This window comes from Trichosurus vulpecula, chromosome 6 (genome assembly GCF_011100635.1).
Source record: "Trichosurus vulpecula isolate mTriVul1 chromosome 6, mTriVul1.pri, whole genome shotgun sequence".
Classification (NCBI taxonomy): domain Eukaryota; kingdom Metazoa; phylum Chordata; class Mammalia; order Diprotodontia; family Phalangeridae; genus Trichosurus; species Trichosurus vulpecula.
This window is the reverse complement of record NC_050578.1, coordinates 259315625-259337234: the sequence shown is the minus strand read 5'-3', so window position 1 is coordinate 259337234 and position 21610 is coordinate 259315625. Positions and strand designations below refer to the sequence as shown.

The 21610-nt window shown below is 40.5% G+C and overlaps 1 protein-coding gene across 1 annotated transcript in view; it reads left to right on the top strand.

Moving 5' to 3' along the window:
• The first annotated feature begins 438 nt into the window (after nt 1-438).
• Nucleotides 439-21610, top strand: part of NUP160 (nucleoporin 160) — a 50034-nt gene continuing 28862 nt past the window's right edge. Inside the window, exons 1-11 of the mRNA XM_036763911.1 lie at nt 439-645; nt 1684-1792; nt 5676-5886; nt 6161-6383; nt 7579-7657; nt 8449-8563; nt 9076-9234; nt 10250-10327; nt 10530-10627; nt 10910-10994; nt 12135-12203. Coding sequence (XP_036619806.1) covers nt 546-645; nt 1684-1792; nt 5676-5886; nt 6161-6383; nt 7579-7657; nt 8449-8563; nt 9076-9234; nt 10250-10327; nt 10530-10627; nt 10910-10994; nt 12135-12203 — 1326 coding nt within the window. The 5' untranslated portion in view covers nt 439-545. The remainder of the gene's footprint in view (nt 646-1683; nt 1793-5675; nt 5887-6160; nt 6384-7578; nt 7658-8448; nt 8564-9075; nt 9235-10249; nt 10328-10529; nt 10628-10909; nt 10995-12134; nt 12204-21610) is intronic.

The following is a 21610-nucleotide window of genomic DNA, read 5'->3' as shown; positions in this document are numbered from 1 at the left end:
ACCAGTGCTATCCACTGAACCACCAAGCTGCACTCGAGTTCAAATCCTACTTCTGGTGTTTACTTCCTGTGGAACAGTGGACAAGTCACTTAACCTCGCTGGGTCTCAGTTGCTACATCTGTAAAGTGAGAGGGTCGGGCTACGCGGCCTTTCCGGTCCCTGGCAGCTCTAGGTCGAAGATACTGTGACTCGGTTTCCCGCACGGTAATACTGGGAGGCCAGCTCCGTTCCCGCCCTACCAAGCCGCACCAACCCCCCCCCCCCCCAAACAGCTCTGCGCCTGCGCGATAAAAATGAAACCGCTCTGGCCCCGCCCCCTCCGGAATCCGGCGGAAATGGGACGGGGCGGGGAGGTGATGGGCGACTTCGGGAGACGCTCTAGCCGGGAACTCGAAGCTCGGTCCCTTCCTCCGCCCAGCCGGCCCCTGCAATGAGCCGAGTCTCGCGGAACTCTAGGCTTCGCAGGGCCTTGCGGCGTCGCCGGAAGTGACGCAAGTCAGTCGGGCGGGCCCGCGCGTCCCGTCGAGCCTTGCGGCGGCGGGAAGATGGCGGCGGCGGGAGCGTTAGAGAAGAGTTTCGTGGAGGTGTGCGGTGCCGAGCGGGAGACACAGCGGCGCTTTCGGGACTTCACCGTCTGCGGCTCCGGTACTCGGCGAGCGGGCCCCGGCCTCCCTTTCCCCCTGGACCTCCGGCCCCGGCCCAGCACGCTGCCCTCCCCTCTCCTGGTTTGTCAGCGCCCCCTGAGGCCGCCGCTGGACTGGGGGCAGAGCCCTAGGACCTAGCGGTGGCGCGGTCACCGCCCCCCTCCGTGCCTCAGTGTCCTCATCTGTAAGACGGGGGGCTTGGATCAAGGGATCAGGATGGGCCCCGGCTCAAACGGTCCCTCCTTGAAGATGCTCCGGCTGTGACATCCCGGGCTCTGAGGCCCTTTCTGTCGCAGACGCTCGCTCTTCCAAGACCCCTCCCACCCTTGACAGTCTCTGTTCTAAGGCCCCTCCCTCCCACCCCTCCGGTTCTCTGTTCTAAGGGCCCTCCCACCCTTGACATTCTCTGTCCTCTTGACATTTTCTGTCTTAAGGGCCCTCCCACCTCTCACATTCTCTGTTCTAAGGCCCTTCCCACTCCTCACATTTTCTTCTCTAAGGCCCCTCCCACTCCTCATGTTCTCTGTTCTAATGCCCCTCCCCGCCATTGACATCCTCTGTTCTAAGGGACATTCTCGGTTCTAAGGACTCTCCCACTCTTGACATTCTGAGTTCTAAGGACCCTCTCACCTCTCACCTCTCACATTCTATGTTCTAAGGCCCCTCCCACCCCTCACATTTTCTGCTCTAAGGCCCCTCCCACCCCTCCCATTCTCTGTTCTAAGGCCCCGCCCCACCCCTGACATCTTCTGTTCTAAGGATCTCTCTAGCCCCTACAGTCTATGTTCTAAAGTCCCTTCTACCTCTGACATTCGATATGCTAAGAAACCTTCCAGCTCTAACATTCTGTGTTCTAAAGCCCTTTGTAGCTCTGATATTCCAGGTTCTAAAGTCCCTCTGGATTCTGACATTCTGTGCTTCAAAGTCCCTTCCATCTCTGACATTCTCTGTTCTAAAGTTCATTCCAGCTCTAACATTCTGTGATCTGAGACTACTTTCACCTCTTAAGGTGAGCTTCTCTTTGATGTTCTCTTTACAGAACTTGTGGGTTTATCAGGAGCTGTGAAATATGTCGAGAGTGCTGGTGGCTTCTATTATATGGAAAGCAGCAAGTTGTTCTCTGTCACCAGAAACAGGTTCATTCATTGGTGAGTGTTACAGTTACCACTGCCAGAAAGGAGATCTGGACCATATATTCTTGTAAAATGGGGTGACCTTACCTCAAGTGAATAATGGTTTTTGAGAATGGGAAGAGATTTTTAAAAATCTGATTTCTAAGTTATGTGGAGAACAAATGTATCAAGAAGAAATTCTGGATTTGAATTCTGACTTATTACTTTGCTGAGTCAATACTTGTGTGATTCTGGTCACATTATTTGACATCTCTGAACCTCAGTTTCCACATCTGTAAAATGAGGGTGTTAGACTACATAACCTCTAATGAATGACCTTTCTTATAAATTTATGATCCCAGATAGTAGAAAATAAAAATGGCCAACATTAAATATATTGTATTATACAGTCACGTGTAGAATATGGTCATAAGTACTAGGAAAAATACATAGTTCAGATGAGATATTGATCTTTCCTCACAGAGTTTACAGTCTAATACAGGCCTGCAGAACATATTGCCCATGAGCTGCTTGCAGCCCACCAAAGGATTTCAGGCAGCCCAGGAAAAATGTAGGGTTGCTGCTGCATACTCTCCTGTTTATCATGTGACCTGGGGCAACCAACCATCGTCAATCTGTCTCAAATCTACCCTATCTGTGTCCTGAAGAAGTTAAGCCTATTTTAATTTTGGCCCCTACCTATTGCCAAGTTAAGCAGGTTTGGTCTAGCAGGAACATACTTCAATTCTGTTTTGCTCATAGAGCACAGCACCTTCTCTGATGAGGGCACACCATGCTGGGCAGTCCTGTGCCAGTGTCTCCCATGTCAGGAACCTAAGAAAGATAACTTAGGATACAAAGTATTTCATGGTAGTTGCATTAGTCTTGCTCTGCAAAGGTCTAAGTGAGATGTGGGGGTGACGATCATTCTGGACCAGGTCTTGATCAGGGAAGACTTCCTCAAGGAGCATCCAGTGGAGCCGTAAGGGGTGGATAGAAATGCAGGAGATAAAGAAGGAGAGGAGAGACATTGCCAGTATGAGGAAGAGTCTGTAAAACCATTAAGGTATGAAAACGTGTGTTTGGAGAAAGAATACAAATGAAAAGTCTGGCTGGGGAAGGAGATGGATATTCTAGGAAGCTGGAAAGGCTGTGGAGGGCCTTGAATGTCAAGCAGTAAACTTTGAACTTTATTTTATAGGCAGTACAGAGCCATGGCAGATTTTTGAGCTTGTCTGTTGTATAGGGCAGCTTTTAGATGCAGAGGAAAGGTGACCTACTGAGTGGAGTCCTAGGGAAACCCATGAACACATTTTAGTTCAAGCTTTGTCATTATGTGCACAGCATCTGGCCTGTATGTAGAGCACTTTCTTTTTGTTGCTATAGAAATTTTGTTTTCACTCCATCAGTGAGCTCAAACACAAAAACTACAAAGCTGAAACCTTCAAATACAAATAAGTGATTGCACCCTGTGATTGATAGTCGAAGCAGCCATTCACTTTTGTAATTTACTGCTTGTCAGAACAAAGGGGAGTTGTCTGTTTCCAATTTAGCAGGGTAGAACCAGCATCATTATAGATAACCTGAGTTTGGTTGCTGTTTAATTTCTTCACTTACATCGTTGTACTTAATGTGTATATTCTTCTTTTGGATTTCATTCTTTATGCTGCCATATCCCTTAATACAAGACTTCCCATATTTTTTGAATTCTTATTTTTGTTACTTAGGGTACAATAATATTCCATGACATTCATACACTGTTCATTCAGCCATTCCCCACTCCTTGGGCACTTTATTGTCAGTCTCCTGGGAGTCATTTCTGAGTAAAATGCAGTTTCTTTATCAATCAAATGCAGACAGCAGGAAAAGGAGAAAGAAGATGTTTCATCATCAATAATTATAATTTCTGTAGCACCTTAAGATTTCTGTAGCATTTTCCTCCAGTAATTCTGTTAAGTAATCATAAGTAGACTAATTCCTTTTCAAAATAAAGATGGAACTGAAGTTCAAAAGAATGGAAGTGCCAGCTATTGAGTGTTCAATTCAAACTGGTATCCTTCGTCTCCAAATCCAGCATTTTGCAGCCTTGGAATGACTTGTTCTAGATAGAATAAAGTAAGAGGATAATTCTTACCTTTTTCTCTTTAGGGAAGGTTTTATAGAAACAATAAATTTTGGGGATTTTTTTTGGCAGGAGAGGGAATGGGCTAAGAAGAGGCAGATTGTGAGGTTTGGAGGAAGACTTTTAAAGTGTCGTGATTGGATGAAAGAGACTTTTAACAAATTTCGTTTGGGGAGCAGAGGGGATGAGTTGGGGAGTAGATGTCAAGGGAAAGTCAAGAGAGAATCTGGATTTCCTGATGCAAGATAAGGGAACCCACTAAAGCACTTTTCTGAGTGTTAAGATACAAACCAAGAGGTAGAGAAGGTCATTTTAGGAAAGTAGCAGGGTTGCAGCATTCCAGGAAGACAACCAAGGTCTACATGGAGCCTGCGGCAAAGGTCAGAGTTAGGAAACTGACATAAGTGTTAGATGGGACGCTGGAGAAGCAAAGGCAGATAGATAGCAGTGATGAGTCCGAATTGACAAGGAAATTTGATAAGATAGTCAGAAGTAAGGAGTTCTTTACTTGGAGAAAGGCAATCGTATAGTTTACCTGTTGTGTTGGGGAAAACATGAGTATAGAACTGGTTGTCAGGATTTTCAGTGAAGGCACTACTTCTCCAGTTAGGAAAAAACCTGCTTCCCCAGTTAGCCTTTGACCAAAGGGTTCTATTTTAAGTAGCGAGTGTATATAGGTGATGAGTTTGAAAATTTTTCTTTTTAGTGCCCTTCTTAAAGTTTGGAATATCTTTGTCTGCTGATGTACAAGCCCTATTTTGGAAGTAGCAAGAGAAAACCAAACAGCCTCATCAAGTGAGAATCATTTTTACAGGTTGAAAGGCTAGTATGTTCCTTTTAACTACTAACTATAGAAATGGTGTATAAAGATGAACGATGAGGACAACAAATCTGTGACCTTGGTCAAAGTATTTGCTACTTGGTTAAGCCCTGCCATAAGCCATAGGAATTAGCAGCGGATCACCTAGAATTGTGGGAGTCGCCTTTGCTTGATGTTCTGTTGGTTTATTCACATGACCAATATCATGGAAACGAACTTCACGGCAACAGTTCTTCCATGATGTTAAATATTATCATCTCTCGTTGTAGCTTCTTTTAGGGCTCTCACCTCAAGGGGCACTTCCTGCCCTCGGCTTTTCCTGATCTCCCCAGTTGTTAGCAACCTGCCACACTTCCAGAATTACTTTGTGTTCATTTTGTACCTGCATATTTATATTCCAATTATTCCACCTCCTGTGGAAGGTAAATTTCTTGTGTGACATTCATTCCTTTTTCTCTCTGATGCCTAATAAAGTGCTGTATAGTAGCTAACATTTGTATAGCACCTTAAGTTTTGCAAGGGGCTTTATAAATATTATGTCATTTAATTTTCGCAACAACCCTGGAGGTAAGTACTTTTATTTTCCTCGTTTTACAAATGAGGAAACTGAGGCAAAGAGGCTAAGTGACTTGTCCCACAGCAAGGTCTTCCTGATTCCAGGTCCAGTGCTCTACCCATTGCTCCACCTAGCTGCCTAAGAGGGTCTTTAAAATGCTCATTGAATTGAGTTGCTTCAAATAAATGAAACTTAGAGGTATCTTCATTTTGTGGGGATTTTCTCTGCATTGTAAATTCAGATATAATTTTGTGATTTGGGGCTCTTAGATAGCATTGTGTATGTAACATTGATCTAGGTCTCTTATACCAATTCTCAAATTGGGGGGCAGATATTTGCATACATTATTTCTTATCCAGCAATAGAGAAAAAATATAAAATTGATAACCACCAAGAAGTGTCTTTCTCTCTCTCTCAACAGGGTTACCTCAGGCGATACTTTAGAGCTGGTGGAGGAATCTCTGGACATAAATCTTCTGAATAATGCCATCCGCCTCAGATTCCAAAATTGTAATGTCTTACCTGGAGGCGTTCATGTCTCTGAGACTCAAAATCATGTGATCATTTTGATTTTAACCAATCACACAGTACACAGATTAATACTGCCTCACCCTTCCCGGATGTACAGGAGTGTAAGTTTAAGCGAAGTTTCCAGAATGACTATGGCTGTCACTAACTCATGACCCCCATTTAGTTATCCCTTGGCTTAAAACATCCCTTGGATCATGAGCAAACTTGATTTCCTTACTAGAGCTGTAATTACCCAATCTGCATTGAACTAAATATTTAAAGATCTCACAGAGGAACTTTTTTTCTTTCTAGGCAACCCATTTTTATTTTGAAAGGGTTTATAGTAGTATAAAGGAGTGATTATTTTTAATTTATAATTGGCTTGTTATTTTGCAGGAGTTGGTAACTGAAAGTCAAATGCAGTCAATATTCACTGATATTGGGAAAGTTGATTTTAGTGATCCTTGCAACTGCCAGTTAATTCCTACAGTTCCTGGCCTGGCACCCAATTCTACCACTTCAGTAGCCTGGCTTAGCAGTGAGGGGGAAGCAATGTTTGCTCTGCCTTCTGCTTCCGGGGGATTATTTGTCCTGAAACTACCTCCTCATGATATACCTGGTAAGATGGGGACCTGGCATCCTTTTTGTCACTGTGTCATATGAAGGGGAGGAGGGGATTCCACACCATCTCATTCTGCCTCTTTTCTCAAGGGAAGGAGCCCCTTCCCCAGCATTCCTAACAAGGTTTCACTGGCGTGGCTCAAATAGTTCCACCTTCTCATATTTTAAAGCATTGACTCCATAGCCAATATTACTTGATCTCTTTTTAACTTACTCCCCTACTAGACTGGAAGTCTTATGAGGTCTGCACATATTAGATACTTGATAATGTTGGTTGAATTGAATAAGGCACTGTTTTTCGGGGGGTATAGGTCTGATGCATGTTTTGCTCATGGATTCTAAAGTGTAGCAGGAACAGTGAAACCTATCAAAGAGAAGGAAAATTGAGATTGAGCCCTCAAATTGTACAGGGTGTCTCTAAAGTCTGGACACACAGGCAAAAGTGCATATTTTGAAATATTTGGAATATTAATAGACCTTAGCCCCCTTGACTTCTTTTGCTGGGGTAGCTAAAGGAGAAGGTGTATTCAATGAAAATCACAGCTGCAACACACTTGATTGAACTCGTAAAGAGTGAATGTGGTAAAATTGACAGCAGTGTGGAGTTATTGCATCGAGTTCACATGAATCTTGCAAAGCACATCAACCTTCGCATCACAAATGATGGAAATCATATTGAAGATGTTATTTGTTGATATTCCAATTAAATAAAAAGTTGAAAATTTCATTCATTTCATTTCTTGAAAATAGCATTTTTGCCTATGTGTCCAGACTCTAGGAACACCCTGCATAATCTACTCCAGGTTATATAATGCATTATTATAGGTGATAGGACTAAAACATAGACTCCTGAGGTCAAAAACTAGCATTTAAAATTATTAACATTAAATAGAAAGATTAATGTGATTAAAAATAGATTTGGTTTCTGCTCCCAGCAAGAAGTAAAGTGCTTTTTCAAAGCTAGACCATGTCAGCAGGTCATCTTGTCGAACTTCAAGCACATGTTTCTGTTCAATCGTAACGAGAAATATTTTTTAACGTAGTCTCCTCAGGGGAAAATATAGCCCAAGTTTCTCTCTTTACCGTTCGAATCTTTTACCCTATTTTGTTTTGTTACTGATGGCTACTTTTAGGTGGGCAAAATATAAGGAAGGGGAACCTTAGATATATTTTGTTTCTTTTGTGTTTTCTAGGTACTGTGTCAGTTGTAGAATTGAAACAGAGCTCAGTAATGCAACGTTTGCTCACAGGATGGATGCCAACAGCTATCAGGTTAGTAGTAGCTTGCAAAGAAATCAAAAGATCTGTACTGGTCTAATTTATGCATTTTTAAAAGGCATACAAAAACACTTATTCATAGGATTTGATGCCTTATGGAGAATGTCACACTAATTCCAAAGGATTTGTTAAAGTGTTTTATAATTGATGGTATTAAATAACATTCTAGAGAGAAAAAGTTTATAGCACCCTGTGTGAAGAAAGCAAACACCAGAGAGTCTAGTCATGGTTCATTTATGAATTTCTGATACATTTCCCACAGCATTCATTCTGTCCAGTACTTTTCATGGAATGGGAACATATACACAAACACACTTAAAAAAAATACATACATACATATATATATGTGTGTGTGTGTGTGTGTGTGTGTGTGTGTGTGTGTGTGTGTGTGTGTGTGTGTGTATGTATGTATGTATGTGTGTGTATTTTCTAAATCTAATTTCATCTAGAATAATTAGTAGAAATTATTTCTTAGCGCAAATTAGTATATGAGATAAAAAATACTGTTAGAATGGAACCTTTTTCTATTATAAATTATTACATTGATTTGGGTCAAATCCAAACATACAATACAAACTTAATATGAGTCCACAGTTAGCCTATGTAACTGGTAGTAATCCTATCCCATAACAGTATTTTCAAAGTGTGCTTCAACAGGTAGTAAGCTAATTCTTCTGCTAATGTTGATCAAAAGTACATGAAAACCTCAAAAACTCCATCTTGCACGTATCTCTTAAACAATTGCTCTCTGGCTTTGCTATAGCTCTGTATGGTTACATTTTTAGGGGTGACCAGAGCCCTTCTGACCGCCCCGTAAGTCTCTCTGTTCACTGTGTGGAGCACGATGCCTTCATCTTTGCACTTTGCCAGGATCACAAGCTCCGGATGTGGTCTTACAAGGTAAAGGCCCAAAGAGCCATTGACTTTGGGCCCATTCTCATTCTTAAGCTTAAAATTGAAGGGCGAATGATGAGGGATTGAAGCTGATTGTGTTAATCTGAAAGACAGGTCAGAAATCTTGGAAATCCTGACATCATCAAGAGATTTGTTTTCATATATATCAATTTGCACCTATAATTTCTAACACAACAGGAACAGGTTACAGTCATAACAATGTATTTTGGTAAAATGAAACTTTAAAAAAAACCTTAAACTTAAAATCTAAAAAAAATCATCATAAAAATGGCAACAATGATACCAGTTTCTTTTTTAGGATCTGCCAAATTGAGGAGAAATGTTTCACCATACCCTTTTACATAAGTAAAATCTATCAAGTTGTTCAAATAAATACTGATAATGAATTTTGTGCTAGTGTACTTGGGTTGAACATGTCTGATGATCAGAGGGAGGGAAGGAGAGAATTTTAACACCTTTTTTTTTTTAATGTCTTGTTATCTTTCCATCTTGAACAGGACCAAATGTGCCTGATGGTAGCTGACATGCTAGAATATGTGCCTGTGAATAAAGACCTGAGACTGGCAGCTGGGACTGGCCACAAATTGCGCCTTGCCTATTCCCCCTCCATGGGACTCTGCCTGGGTGTCTATATGCATGCACCAAAACAGGGGCAGGTATATGATGATTAGCATTTTCATTAGCTTTACATGGGTATTTTGGAGCCTCTTTATAAAGGGAATCCTTTTGTCTTTTAAAAGTCTAATCTCATTAATTTACCTTTCTAAACATTTCATGCATAAACTAATTGTCATTTGTGAGATGCCAGCAAGTACTGTGGGGACATGAAAATGAACAGATTTGAAGAATAGAGATAGAAAAATGGAACTGGTAGAGGAGGTTCTGCTTTTAAAGGACTATAGGGGGAGTTACCTGGAGACACAAGAGGAAGAATAGAAGTTCAAGAAGGCATGAGAGGTCACCTCCCCCCAAAACTTTCTTCATTCGTCAGAAAAGGCATGTCTCCGAAATGAGTGTCTGAGAGGATCCCAACCATGGCCCTTGTGTATAGAGAAAAGATGTGTGGGTACTTGGGGATGTGTTCTATGCTGGGGTAAATAAGTATCCTGAGTAGATTTCTCAACAAGAACATGGCTTTTTACAATTCATTTTCATAGCTCTCATAATTAAACTTTTGCTCAAATGAATGAAGAAAGAAGCATTATTAGTTGATTACATACAAGGGACTGCATTAAGTGCCAGAGATACAAATACAACAAGTGAGATAGGCTTTTGCCCAAGAACCATTCATTCTAGAAGGGTGAGACAACAGAGAGGGAAATGGGGGCTAGGGAAGGGAGATTTGGTTTGGAGAGTCATAGGGACAGTGAGTTAATCCATACAGCAGTCATTTAGTCACATTTTCCAGAAACAGTTGGTTTGAGTACTGTGCCCAGAATAAGAGGAGCTTGGGACACGGGGCAGTATCCAGATAAATGACTAGATGAATGCCCCCGTGTTTTCTTCGTTTTAAAGAGAATAACACTGATACTCCAGCAATTTGCAGTGAAATTTCAAGTTGTTTCCAATACTGCTTTATGGTTCAAAACAATTAAACTACCCTGGGTTATGCTGATTGTTCTATTTAAAGCACTGTTTGATCATCCTGCTTAAAAATTTGTGTTTCAACAGTTCTGCGTTTTCCAGTTGGTGAGCACTGAAAATAACCGCTACAGTCTAGATCACATTTCCTCATTATTCACATCTCAGGTAGGTTCCCATGGTAAAAATCCCCTTTTATAAACCATAGTGGTCAAGACCACAAAGCAGTATATGGTTTAAGAGGCTTCAGGCTATCAAGTAAGATTTCACTGCACACATGAATGAATCCCTTATCTGAATTCTGCCACACTTCAATGTGGTAATGTCCTTCTAGAAGTTTTTTATGCATTTACCTTTTCCTTTCTCTTAGGAGACACTGATTGACTTTACCTTGACATCCACTGATATCTGGGCACTGTGGCATGATGTTGAGAACCAAACAATTGTGAAATACATCAATTTTGAACAGTAAGAGTTATTTCTCTCTTTGTGACCCTCCCCCACTCAAAACATACCCATCCTTGAAAAACAGGATGGCTTGTGATTTGTAGCTATGGTTTTTATGAAGAGCGAGAGTGTTTGTCCAAGTATTGGAAGGGGCCACCGGTTTGGAGCTGAGTCTCCTGGAAACTTACTGAGAGCATGAGCTTAAGGTTAAATTCTGTGGAGACTTGGATGTATAGGTCATGTTTCATCAGCCTGTTTCTGGGTGATCGTCGTTGCTAGCCTGACAGATATGTTCTTGTTCAGTAATGTTGCAGGACAGTGGAACCCAGTTTTCATGCAGTCTCTGCCAGAGGAGGAAGTCACTATCAGAGATGACCAAGACCCAAGAGTAAGTGGCACCCATCTAAAGTCAAATCTTAAGGAATAAGAGATAACTAACTTTTTGCACTGGCTTTCACAGATGGAACTCCCACTCAATTAACCACTTTAGTGCTCAGGAGCTCTGAGGTCAGGAGCTCTCAGGAGCAGGTCCTTTAAGGTAATGGGAGCAATGGAGCTGTGGTCAGGAGACCTGGCTTATTACTTCCAAGCTGTTTGACGTTGCGTTCAACTCTCAGGCCCTCACCTGTCAAATGGGGGTGAAAACATTTGCCCTGCCTAACGCTCAGGGGATCAAATGAGGGTCAAAAAAGCAGCTTGCAAACTCTGGTGGTATTCACGTGGAAGTTATGGTGTTTTTATTAGTGGTGGTGGTGTGAAAGGAAAGTGAATCCAAAATACTCTAGGCTGGAAAGAAGGGGGAGTCCTGCGTGATTTAACTGGGGGCCCCAGAATTTGGATCAAAATCCTTGTCTGATTCCATTTCTAATGTGAGATACATCAGTGTAGAACCCTAGTGGTGGAAGTTAGAAACATCATTGTTAGAAACTTTCCATGTTGCAACGATAACAATTTTACCAAACGATCACATTAAAGCATCATGGAAATGTTAGCTATAATTAATTCCCACCACTTACATGTAAAATGGTGATAATAGCATATGGCAAACCTATCCCACAGGGTCGGTCTAAAAATAAAATCAGATCATCTGGATAATCCTTTGAAAACCTTGAGGAGTGAGACAAATGTGAATTTGTCTAGTTGAGCCATCATGGAACAGTGTCTGGCCTAAGAAAGGCATTTTCTACTAGGGGATTTCCAGCAGAGTTGAAGTGCCTTCTAAGTGGGCAGTACAGCTTCCCACTCCCATCCTCACCAGCCTGAAGTCTGTTTAGATTGGAACCTGAGCAGCTTCATTCTTCCAACAAGTAGCTGTGTCTATTCTAGAAGAAATTGATCATGTTTCATTTCACTTTGCAGAGATTTGAGAACTACTTTCCTACTCAAGTGTAGAAAGAATTTTCATATTCTGTCTAATGTGAATGAAAATGTAGGAGTTGGGGCTCTTTTTTTTTTTAAAGAAATTTCTTGGGTTCTGGTTTCAGTCTCTTTCATTTGGCTTTGCTGACTTTGCTGTATGTTCCTACAGGAGACCTATCTAGAGAGTCTTTTCACGCCTGGACGATTCACAAATGCTGCTATTTTCAAAGCTTTACAGGTTAGCAAGAAAATTGGTCCATATTTGCTACTAATATTTTGCATTTTTACGCAAGAAACAGTAAGATTAATATGCTTTGCATTTGTTAATTACAGTGCACCTATGTGGAGGGATATGCTAATAATTACAGTGTAAAGAGCATTTACTTTTTCAATGCAACAAGCATTTATTAAGTACCTGCTATGTTCAAGGCCCTGGGAGTACAAAGACAAGATCAGCAAACAGTCCCTGTCCTAAGGGGACTTACACTTACACTTACAAGATAATTTGAGGAGGAAGAGAGCATTAATAACTAGGGGTCAGGAAAAGCATAGGCAGCTAAGGATTCTAAGAGGTAAACATGGGGAAGCATTGCATCTAGTTATGGGAGATAGTGTGTGCAGAGGCAGGAGAGAAAACATTGAGTTCCAGAAACAGCTAGACTAGTTTGGCTGGGACAGAGCATCCAGTGATAGGACGTGGTGTGAAATCAGCCTAGAAAGGTAGGTTAGAGCCAGGTTGTACATACAGGGATTTCATTACAACGCTGAGGAGTTGGTAGTTTTTCCTAGAGGCAATAAGGATGTTTTTGAGGAAGGGAATGACATGGTCCAGACCTCTGCTTCACAACGATCATTTGGCAGTTCTGTATAGATGGGATGGAGAAGGGAGAGACTGGAAGCAAATACCCGGTTAATTAGGAGGCTATTGCTACAGTCCAGGAAGGGAGTTTTGAGGACCTGAATTAGGGTAGTGGGTATCTGTATGAGTGGAAAGAATGCAAGAGATATTTTAGAGGCAGGATCATAAGGCCTAGTAACTGACTGGCTATAGAAGGTGAGGGAGAAGTAAGAACTGCATAGGACTTCAGCCTTAAAGACAGTGGTAGAGGGGGCAGAGGGATAAAGATTTTTTTAGATAAAAGGTCTCTTTTAGTAAAGAGTAAAACCTCTCACTTCTTGGTGAAGCAATTCATCATGAGGCATACTCCCTAAGTTCTACCAGTGTTTCCTGGCTGTGATGCCATGAGACATCTCACTCCAGTGTAAAAAATGACTACTGAGCTCATTCCATAGAATTTCCACCCTTGTATGACCTGGGCTGGTTTTTAGTTGGTAGTATCTGGCTGGAATAGAAGGAATGGGTTTCCTGTAGTTGAAGAAAATCTTAGGCACAAAGGATTATTTTTTACAAAAGGATTCTTCACCCTAAAATGTTTCAGTAAATAAGATTTTTTTCTGGTAGATTTGAGGTAGAATCATGAATATTAGTGTTGGGAACAGCCTTAGAGAATAACTGTTCTAATTTCCTACAAAAAGCAGAAGTCTCTTCTGAACCATCTGGTTAGGGGGTCATCCTCTGGATGTGCTATTGCCCCTAGAAAAAAAATCACAAGATAGTAGTTGGACAGCTCTAGTTGTTAAAACTTTTTTTCTTATATTTAGGTGAACATATGAATCCTTTATAACTGCTAGCCACTGGATAGCAACACAAAGCAAGTCTGCTTTTTCACATGAGAGCCTTGACTTTCTAAATCAAGCTACTGTAACTTTTTCTTCAACTCTAAATCATCACTTCCCTCCGCCCGTCATTTGTAGGACAAGATTCCAGGACTCTGGCCATTTCATTCAGATCCACTCTGGTTTGCATATGTTCCACCTAAAACATGACACCTACCATTGAACACGGTCCTCAAGATGTGATACCTCTGCCAATGAAGTCTAGGATTACAGTAACTTCTTAGGCAGCCCTATCATGCCATCAGGTCATATTAAACTTGGCAACTAAAACTCCCCTCAGATCTTTTTTCTGGGAACCTGCTTCCTTCCCTTCCACGTCTCCCCCAGTCTGTACAAGTAGTATGCAGGTACGGTTGATTTTTTTTTTTAACTTGAATAGAACTTGACTTTTATTCCTATTAAATTTCATCTCATTGATTTGAGCTCAGCATTTCAGCCCCTCAGGGTGTTTGAATCAAAATTGTCACCTCCTCCTTTATTGTCTTTCTCAACTTTTATATCATGTGCAAAATAGTGAAGCACTTTCTCTGTCTTCATGAAAGGCATTGATAAAAATGTTGAAACGAGGCAAGGCCAAGGACAGAGCCACGTGGTGATCTCTTAGCTATCGCTGTCCAGTTTAACACTACATGACTCTTTTAACCAGTCTGTAAATACAGTTACCTAATAAATTGAAACTCCACCTAGTAATCCTGTCATTTAGCCCCTATTTTTCTGTCTTTTTTACAAGGATTCCATGGAAATCTTTGTCAATTATGATGCTAAAATCAAGATTCGGTATGACAGTCCATGGATCTGCCAGGCTAGATATTTATCAGTAGTAACAACCTACTACTACCCTTTTCAGAAAAGGAAATCATTTTACTTGTTCTTCCATATTTTTAACACATCTTATAAGAAAACGTAGTTTTGTTTGAATTGTTCATTTCTTTTTTTAAACATAGATTTTTTTTTTTTACATCACAGTCATTTCTCAATATACTTTGGCTCCCCAGCACAGCATTGGAATTAATTCCTCCCTAATAAGAAAGAAAAAGAAGCAAGCAAAACCAGCTGATGATACAGTGGTTGCATTTGGCAGTGTAGGCAGAATTGTGTCTTTACTGTTTCCCTCCTGCCTGCTAAAAGGAGGAAGAAAGGTTTTAGTATCTGTAGCACAACCATTATTTTTTTCCATTATTAAGCCTCTTCCTTTTAGTAATGTTTTCATTTGTATTTTTGTAGTCAGTTTATATTTATTATTCTTCTAGCTCTGCTTCAAATCATATAAATCTTCCCACATTTCTCTGAATTGCTCTTTGGCATTTCTTACAGCCCAGTAATAATTGTAGTATGTGTGTTTGTTCAGCTGTTCTCCAACCAATGGGTAGATACTTTTGTCTCTAGTTCTTTTTTCCACAAAAGTGTTTCTGTGAACATTTTGAGATATACACTGGACCTTTCTAACTTTTAATTGCTTAGGGGTACTTTCCTACTATTAAGATTACTAGGTCAAAGTAGAATCATTTTTCCTCACAAAAGTCAAATTTTTTTCCCAAAATAGTTAAGTCAGTTCCTAATTGCACTAACAGTGCTTGGCATGGCTTTTTCCCAGTGATCCACCTTGTTCTTTTATAAAAAGATGATAACTTTTTTAAGTTATTTTAGAAATTTGCCAGTGACTGCAGCCAAGCCTATTGACATCTACAGAGTTCATCTCTGTCATCTTAAAAATAGATATTACTTGGCTTATCTCATCATTAGCATCTTTCCCATCCTCCATAATTTTTCCTTTCCCTCCTCTAATCTTTTGTGTATATACATGAGAAGTAGTATGATGTGTAAAGAGTCGTTGGCTGGGAGTCAGGAAACCTGGGTTCTGCTCCTGATTCAGTATTCTCTATGTGACTTCAGGTTATTCAATTTCTTTCTTTTTTTTTTTTTACCTGTTTGTGCATTTACTTTTTTTTTCTTTTTTTTTAATTTATTTAACATATTTAGTTTTCAGCATTGATTTTCACAATAGTTTGAATTACAAATTTTCTCCCCATTTCTACCCTCCCACCCACTCCAAGATGGCGTATATTCTGGTTGCCCTATTCCCCAGTCAGCGCTCCCCTCTGTAACCCCACTCCCCTCCCATCCCCATTTCCCTTCCTTTCTTGTAGGGCAAGATAAATTTCTACACCCCATTGTCTGTGTATCTTATTTTCTAGTTGCATGCAAAAACATTTTTGTTGTTTTTGAACATCTGTTTTTAAAACTTTGAGTTCCAAATTCTCTCCCCTCTTCCCTTCCCACCCACCCTCCCTAAGAAGTCAAGCAATTCAACATAGGCCACATGTGTATCATTATGTATAACCCTTCCACAATACTCATGTTGTGAAAGACTAACTATATTTTGCTCCTTCCCAACCCATCACCCTTTATTGAATTTTCTCCCTTGACCTTGTCCCCTTTCAAAAGTGTTTGTTTTTGACTACCTCCACCCCCATCAGCCCTCACTTCCGTCATCCCCCCCATTTATTTTTGTCTTCTTGCCTCTTCTTTCTTGTGGGGTAAGATTCCCAATTGGGTATGTATGGTATTCCCTCCTTAGGCCAAATCTGATGAGAGCAATGTTCACTCATTTCCCCCCTCATCTGCCCTCTCCCCTCCTCCCACAGAACTGCTTGCTCTTGCCACCTTTATGCGAGATAATCCACCCCATTCTATCTCTCCTTATCTCCCTCTCTCGGTATGTTCCTCTCTCATCCCTTAATTTGATTTTATTTCTTTTAGATATCTTCCCTTCATCTTCAACTCACCCTGTGTCCTCCCTCTCTCTCTCTCTCTCTCTCTCTCTCTCTCTCTCTCTATATATATATATATATATATATATGTACATATATATATATACACATACACACATAGATATATACATACATACACATTCACCCATATATATATACATAAACATATATGTATGCATATTCCCTTCAGCTACCCTAATACTGAGGTCTCATGAATCATACTCGTCATCTTTCCATGTAGGAATGTCAACAAAACAGTTCACCTTTAGTAAGTTCCTTGCACTTTCTTTTTCTTGTTCTTTTTCTTGATTACCTTTTCATGCTTCTCTTGATTCTTGTGTTTGAAAGTCAAATTTTCTATTCAGTTCTGGTCTTTTCACTGAGAAAGCTTGAAAGTCCTCTATTTTATTGAAAATCCATATTTTGCCTTGGAGCATGATACTCAGTTTTGCTGGGTAGGTGATTCTAGGTTTTAATCCTAGCTCCATTGACCTCCGGAATATCGTATTCCAAGCCCTTCGATCTCTTAATGTAGAGGCTGCCAGATCTTGGGTTATTCTGATTGGGTTTCCACAATACTCAAATTGTTTCTTTCTGGCTGCTTGCAGTATTTTCTCCTTCATCTGGGAGCTCTGGAATTTGGCGACAATATTCCTGGGAGATTTCTTTTTGGGATCTATTTGAGGAGGCGATCGATGGATTCTTTCAATTTCTATTTTGCCCTGTGGCTCTAGAATATCAGGGCAATTCTCCTTGATAATTTCTTGAAAGATGATATCTAGGCTCTTTTTTTGATCATGGCTTTCAGGTAGTCCAGTAATTTTTAAATTATCTCTCCTGGATCTATTTTCCAGGTCAGTGGTTTTTCCAATGAGATATTTCACATTGTCTTCCATTTTTTCATTCCTTTGGTTCTGTTTTATAATATCTTGATTTCTCATAAAGTCACTAGCTTCCACTTGCTCCAATCTAATTTTTAAAGTAGTATTTTCTTCAGTGGTCTTTTGGACCTCCTTTTCCATTTGGCTAATTCTGCCTTTCAAGGCATTCTTCTCCTCATTGGCTTTTTGGAGCTCTTTTGCCATTTGAGTTAGTCTGGTTTTTAAGGTGTTGTTTTCTTCAGTGTATTTTTCAGTATTTTTTTGGGTCTCCTTTAGCAAGTCATTGACTTGTTTTTCATGGTTTTCTCGCATCCTTCTCATTTCTCTTCCCAATTTTTCCTCTACTTCTCTAACTTGCTTTTCCAAATCCTTTTTGACCTCTTCCATGGCCTGGGACCAGTTCATGTTTTTCTTGGAGGTTTCTGTTGTAGGCTCTTTGACTTTATTAATTTCTTCTGTCTGTATGTTTTGGTCTTCTTTGTCAGCAAAGAAAGAATGCAAAGTCTGAGACTGAATCTCGGTGCGTTTTCGCTGCCTGGCCATATTCCCAGCCAACTAACTTGACCTTTGAGTTTTTCAGTGGGGTATGACTGCTTGTAGACTACAGAGTTCTATGTTCCACGTTTGGGGGGGAGGTGCCAGCTCTGCCACACCTGCACTCCTCCTTCCCCAAGAACCCCCAACCCGAACTGGGCTTAGATCTTCAGCAGGCTGTGCACCCTTGCTCTGATCCGCCACTTAATTCCTCCCACCAGGTGGGCCTGGAGCCAGAAGCAGCAACAGCCGTAGCTGCCCCACCTCCGCTGCCCCCGGGGCTGGAAGCTGAACCACGAACTCCTTCCACTCCCGCAGCTTTTCCCACTAACCTTCTCCACAGTCTTTGGTGTTTGTGGGTTGAGAAGTCTCGTAACTGCCGCAGCTCACTGAATCAGGGCGCTAGGGCATGCTCTGCCCGGTTGCTGGTCTTGTTGGTCCACACCGCTCAGGCTGGGCTCTGCTCCACTCCGTTCCCAGCTCCCAGCTCTGTGTGGGATAGACCTCACCCAGAGACCATCCAGGCTGTCCTGGGCTGGAGCCCTTCTTCCCTCTGCTGTTTTGTGGGTTCTGCCGCTCTAGAATTGGTTCAGAGCCATTTTTTATAGGTTTTTGGAGGGACTCAGTACGGAGCTCACGCTATTCCCTGCTTACCAGCCGCCATCTTGGCTCCGCCCCTGTTTGTGCAGGTTATTCAATTTCATTGAGCTTTGCTTCTTTATCTTCAAAATGAACGGTCACTTTAAGGTATGGCACCTCACCCTGGTCAAGTTGGCAAACATAATTAAAAGCAATGAAACTCAATGTTGGTGGAGTTGTGAAGAAAGCTACACTCATCCATTCCCTTCATTCTGCTCCTTCAGTTGGAATTACAAACTCAAAAGTAGAATCATATGAGAGGGATTCCATCCTGAGTCAAGAGCTCATCATGGTAGTGATTTAAGCCAGACATCAGTGTAACTCCGGAAGAGGGCTTAATAGGGCTTCTTAGATCTGTGAACTTTGTGTAAAAACAATATTTTGATAACTGTATTTTCTTCTAGTCATTCAGATGGAATTGCAAACTCAGAAATAAACTCTTTTGGGAGAGCAGTCTGACAAAACACAATACAAATCAGAAGAATAATCATGCCCTTTAACCTAATAGTGTGTAAGAAGCATACCCAGAACATGTTGGAAAAACAAAACAAGATCAACTCTTATGTTCAAAACTGTTCACGGCAGCATTATTTGCAATTATTTAAAAAAAAACTGGAACGGCCAAGCTGGCTAACACTATGGCTGTGATTAAATAAATTGTGGTACATGTGTAATTGGATACTGTAATGCAGCTAAGACTGACAAATATAAAGAATATAAAGAAATCTAGAAAGACCTTTATGAAATAATGAGCACCCCACCCCCACCCCCAAAAAAAACCCAGAAGAACAGCATATACATTAACTCTGCCTACAAATGTGGAAAAGTGAATGATAAAGAAAAGAAACAAAGCACTCTGTTGTAGACCTTAGAGGCTAATGACTAAAAACTTATGATAGTTTATGTGTTGAAATTAATTTAAGTAGTACTTAGCAAGCTTGATTTTATTGCTGTTCAATATTATGCTTATAATCATTTGATATGAACTAAAATGAAGGGTTTGGTATAAATGGTCTCTAGAATTCTGATTCCTTTAAAATCTGAGATCATTGGAAAAGTACCTTGTAAAGCAAGCGCTCTTAATATTTTTTGTGTCCAGGACCCCTTTAGCACTCTGGTGACACCCATGGAATCTTCATAGAATAATGTTTTTTAAATACATAAAATACAAAGAAATACCAAAAAAATATATATTGAAATAGTTATCAAGACATTGTTTTGTTTTGTTTTTTTTAAAAAGTTCACAGACCTAAGTTAAAAAGCCCTACTAAGCCCTTTTCTAGAATTACACTGACTTTTGGCTTAAATTACTAGAAAGATGAGCTCTTGACTCAGAATGGAATCCCTCTCATATCAGCTAGGAAGAATTTATTTGTCTGTAGACTCACTAGTCTGGTCAAGAGGGTTTTTAACTGAAAATGGTGCTTAAGTAGATAGAATGTAGGAGGGGAGACTTGTGTTGTTCTTGTTGTCTGTTCTGGCCCCTCCTCCCCCTCAAAATATGATATATTAGAAAGACCAGGCCTTTGCCTGGTGGTCTCATTTTGAATTCTGACTTTGAAACTCAGTTCAGTAGATAGGTTGTTACTACTCTGTGCAAGGCACCATACTACATGGACATTCAGAAGACTATATAGACATATGATCACTGGATTTCAGCCATATGCTTGACAAAGCCTCTTATCCTTGTAGGCTAGGTAGAGAAATGTAGACTCAATGATAATATGAGGTGAATTTGCACTTCATTGCTTGACAATACCCTAATCCTTAATGGATTGATAGCAACCTAAGTGGAGGTCTCTCCACGGAGGTTTTTCTTCTGCCTTATTCTGTCAGACATTTTTATCAGTGACTTGGAAAAATAGATGGCATATTTATCCAATTTAAAGACCTCATGAAGCCAAGGGGCATGACCAAATTAACATCCATAGGATGTCAACATGCTGGAATACAGAGCTGAATCCAGCATGATATTTAACAAGAATAAAGCCCAGGCCTGAGATTCAGAAAATCAAATATGAGATGCTTAACAGCAGTTTCTTTGAAAAAGGCTTAGAGATGTTGAGTACAAGGTCTCTGTGAATCAATAGTATGTGTGACCTAGCTCCTAGAGACACTAGTGTGATCTTGGCTACATTAACAGCAAGACAGTACTCACAAGGCAATAAGCTAGCCATGCAGTATGTTAGACCACTTCTGAATTACCATGTTTCATTCTGGGCACCACATTTTATTCATGCATTCAGATTTTTCATTTTTATTTAACTCTTGATTTTTACATCACCTTCACTTCCAGATATAGCTGTAACCCTCTCTCCACCTCTAACCAAGGCCTCTTGGCGAATAATGGAAAAAGAGGGAAAACAGTAAAACTAATAAGCACATCAACTGAACCTGACAGTATGTGCCATCTTCCATCCCCATAGTAGTCACATATATACCCTCCGGGAGGAAAGAGGGTACCTAACTGGAAAAGGACATTAAAGCTTTCTAACATAGCCAAAAAAGGATGCTCACAGCCGTTCCTCTTTGAGAATTTCTTAAATCATTCAGAATGGTTAGCCTGGAGGAGAAAAGACAAAGGAGGGTTTTTATATATCTTCGTAAATTTGTACTGCCGAGTGCATAGCATGTAGTGCATTACACGTAGTAAACTTTGAGGGACTGAATGAAATTCAAATGTATGAAGGACTGACACAAGAAGAGAGTTTGGACTTGTTCTAAACTTTTTCAGAGAACTAATACAAGTACTAAATGATGGGAAATAGAAGAAAGCAAATGTCAGCTTGGCGTAAAGTATAAAAAATTTAAAAATTAGATCTCAAGATAGAGTGGACTGCCTTAGATAATAAGTTCCCTGTTACTGGAGATGTTCAAGCAGATACACATTTCTTGAAATCATATAGAGAGACTAGGAAGCTGGCTTCTAAGGCCTTTTCCAATTAAACTGGTTCCCTTTTTTCTTCATTAGATTTATTAAGAATTATATAGCTAGAATTTCTTTTTAGTGTATTCTGATCATTGTGAACAGTATTTCTTTTTAGAAATCCATCAATCCATCAGATTGCAGCAATATTTTTTCA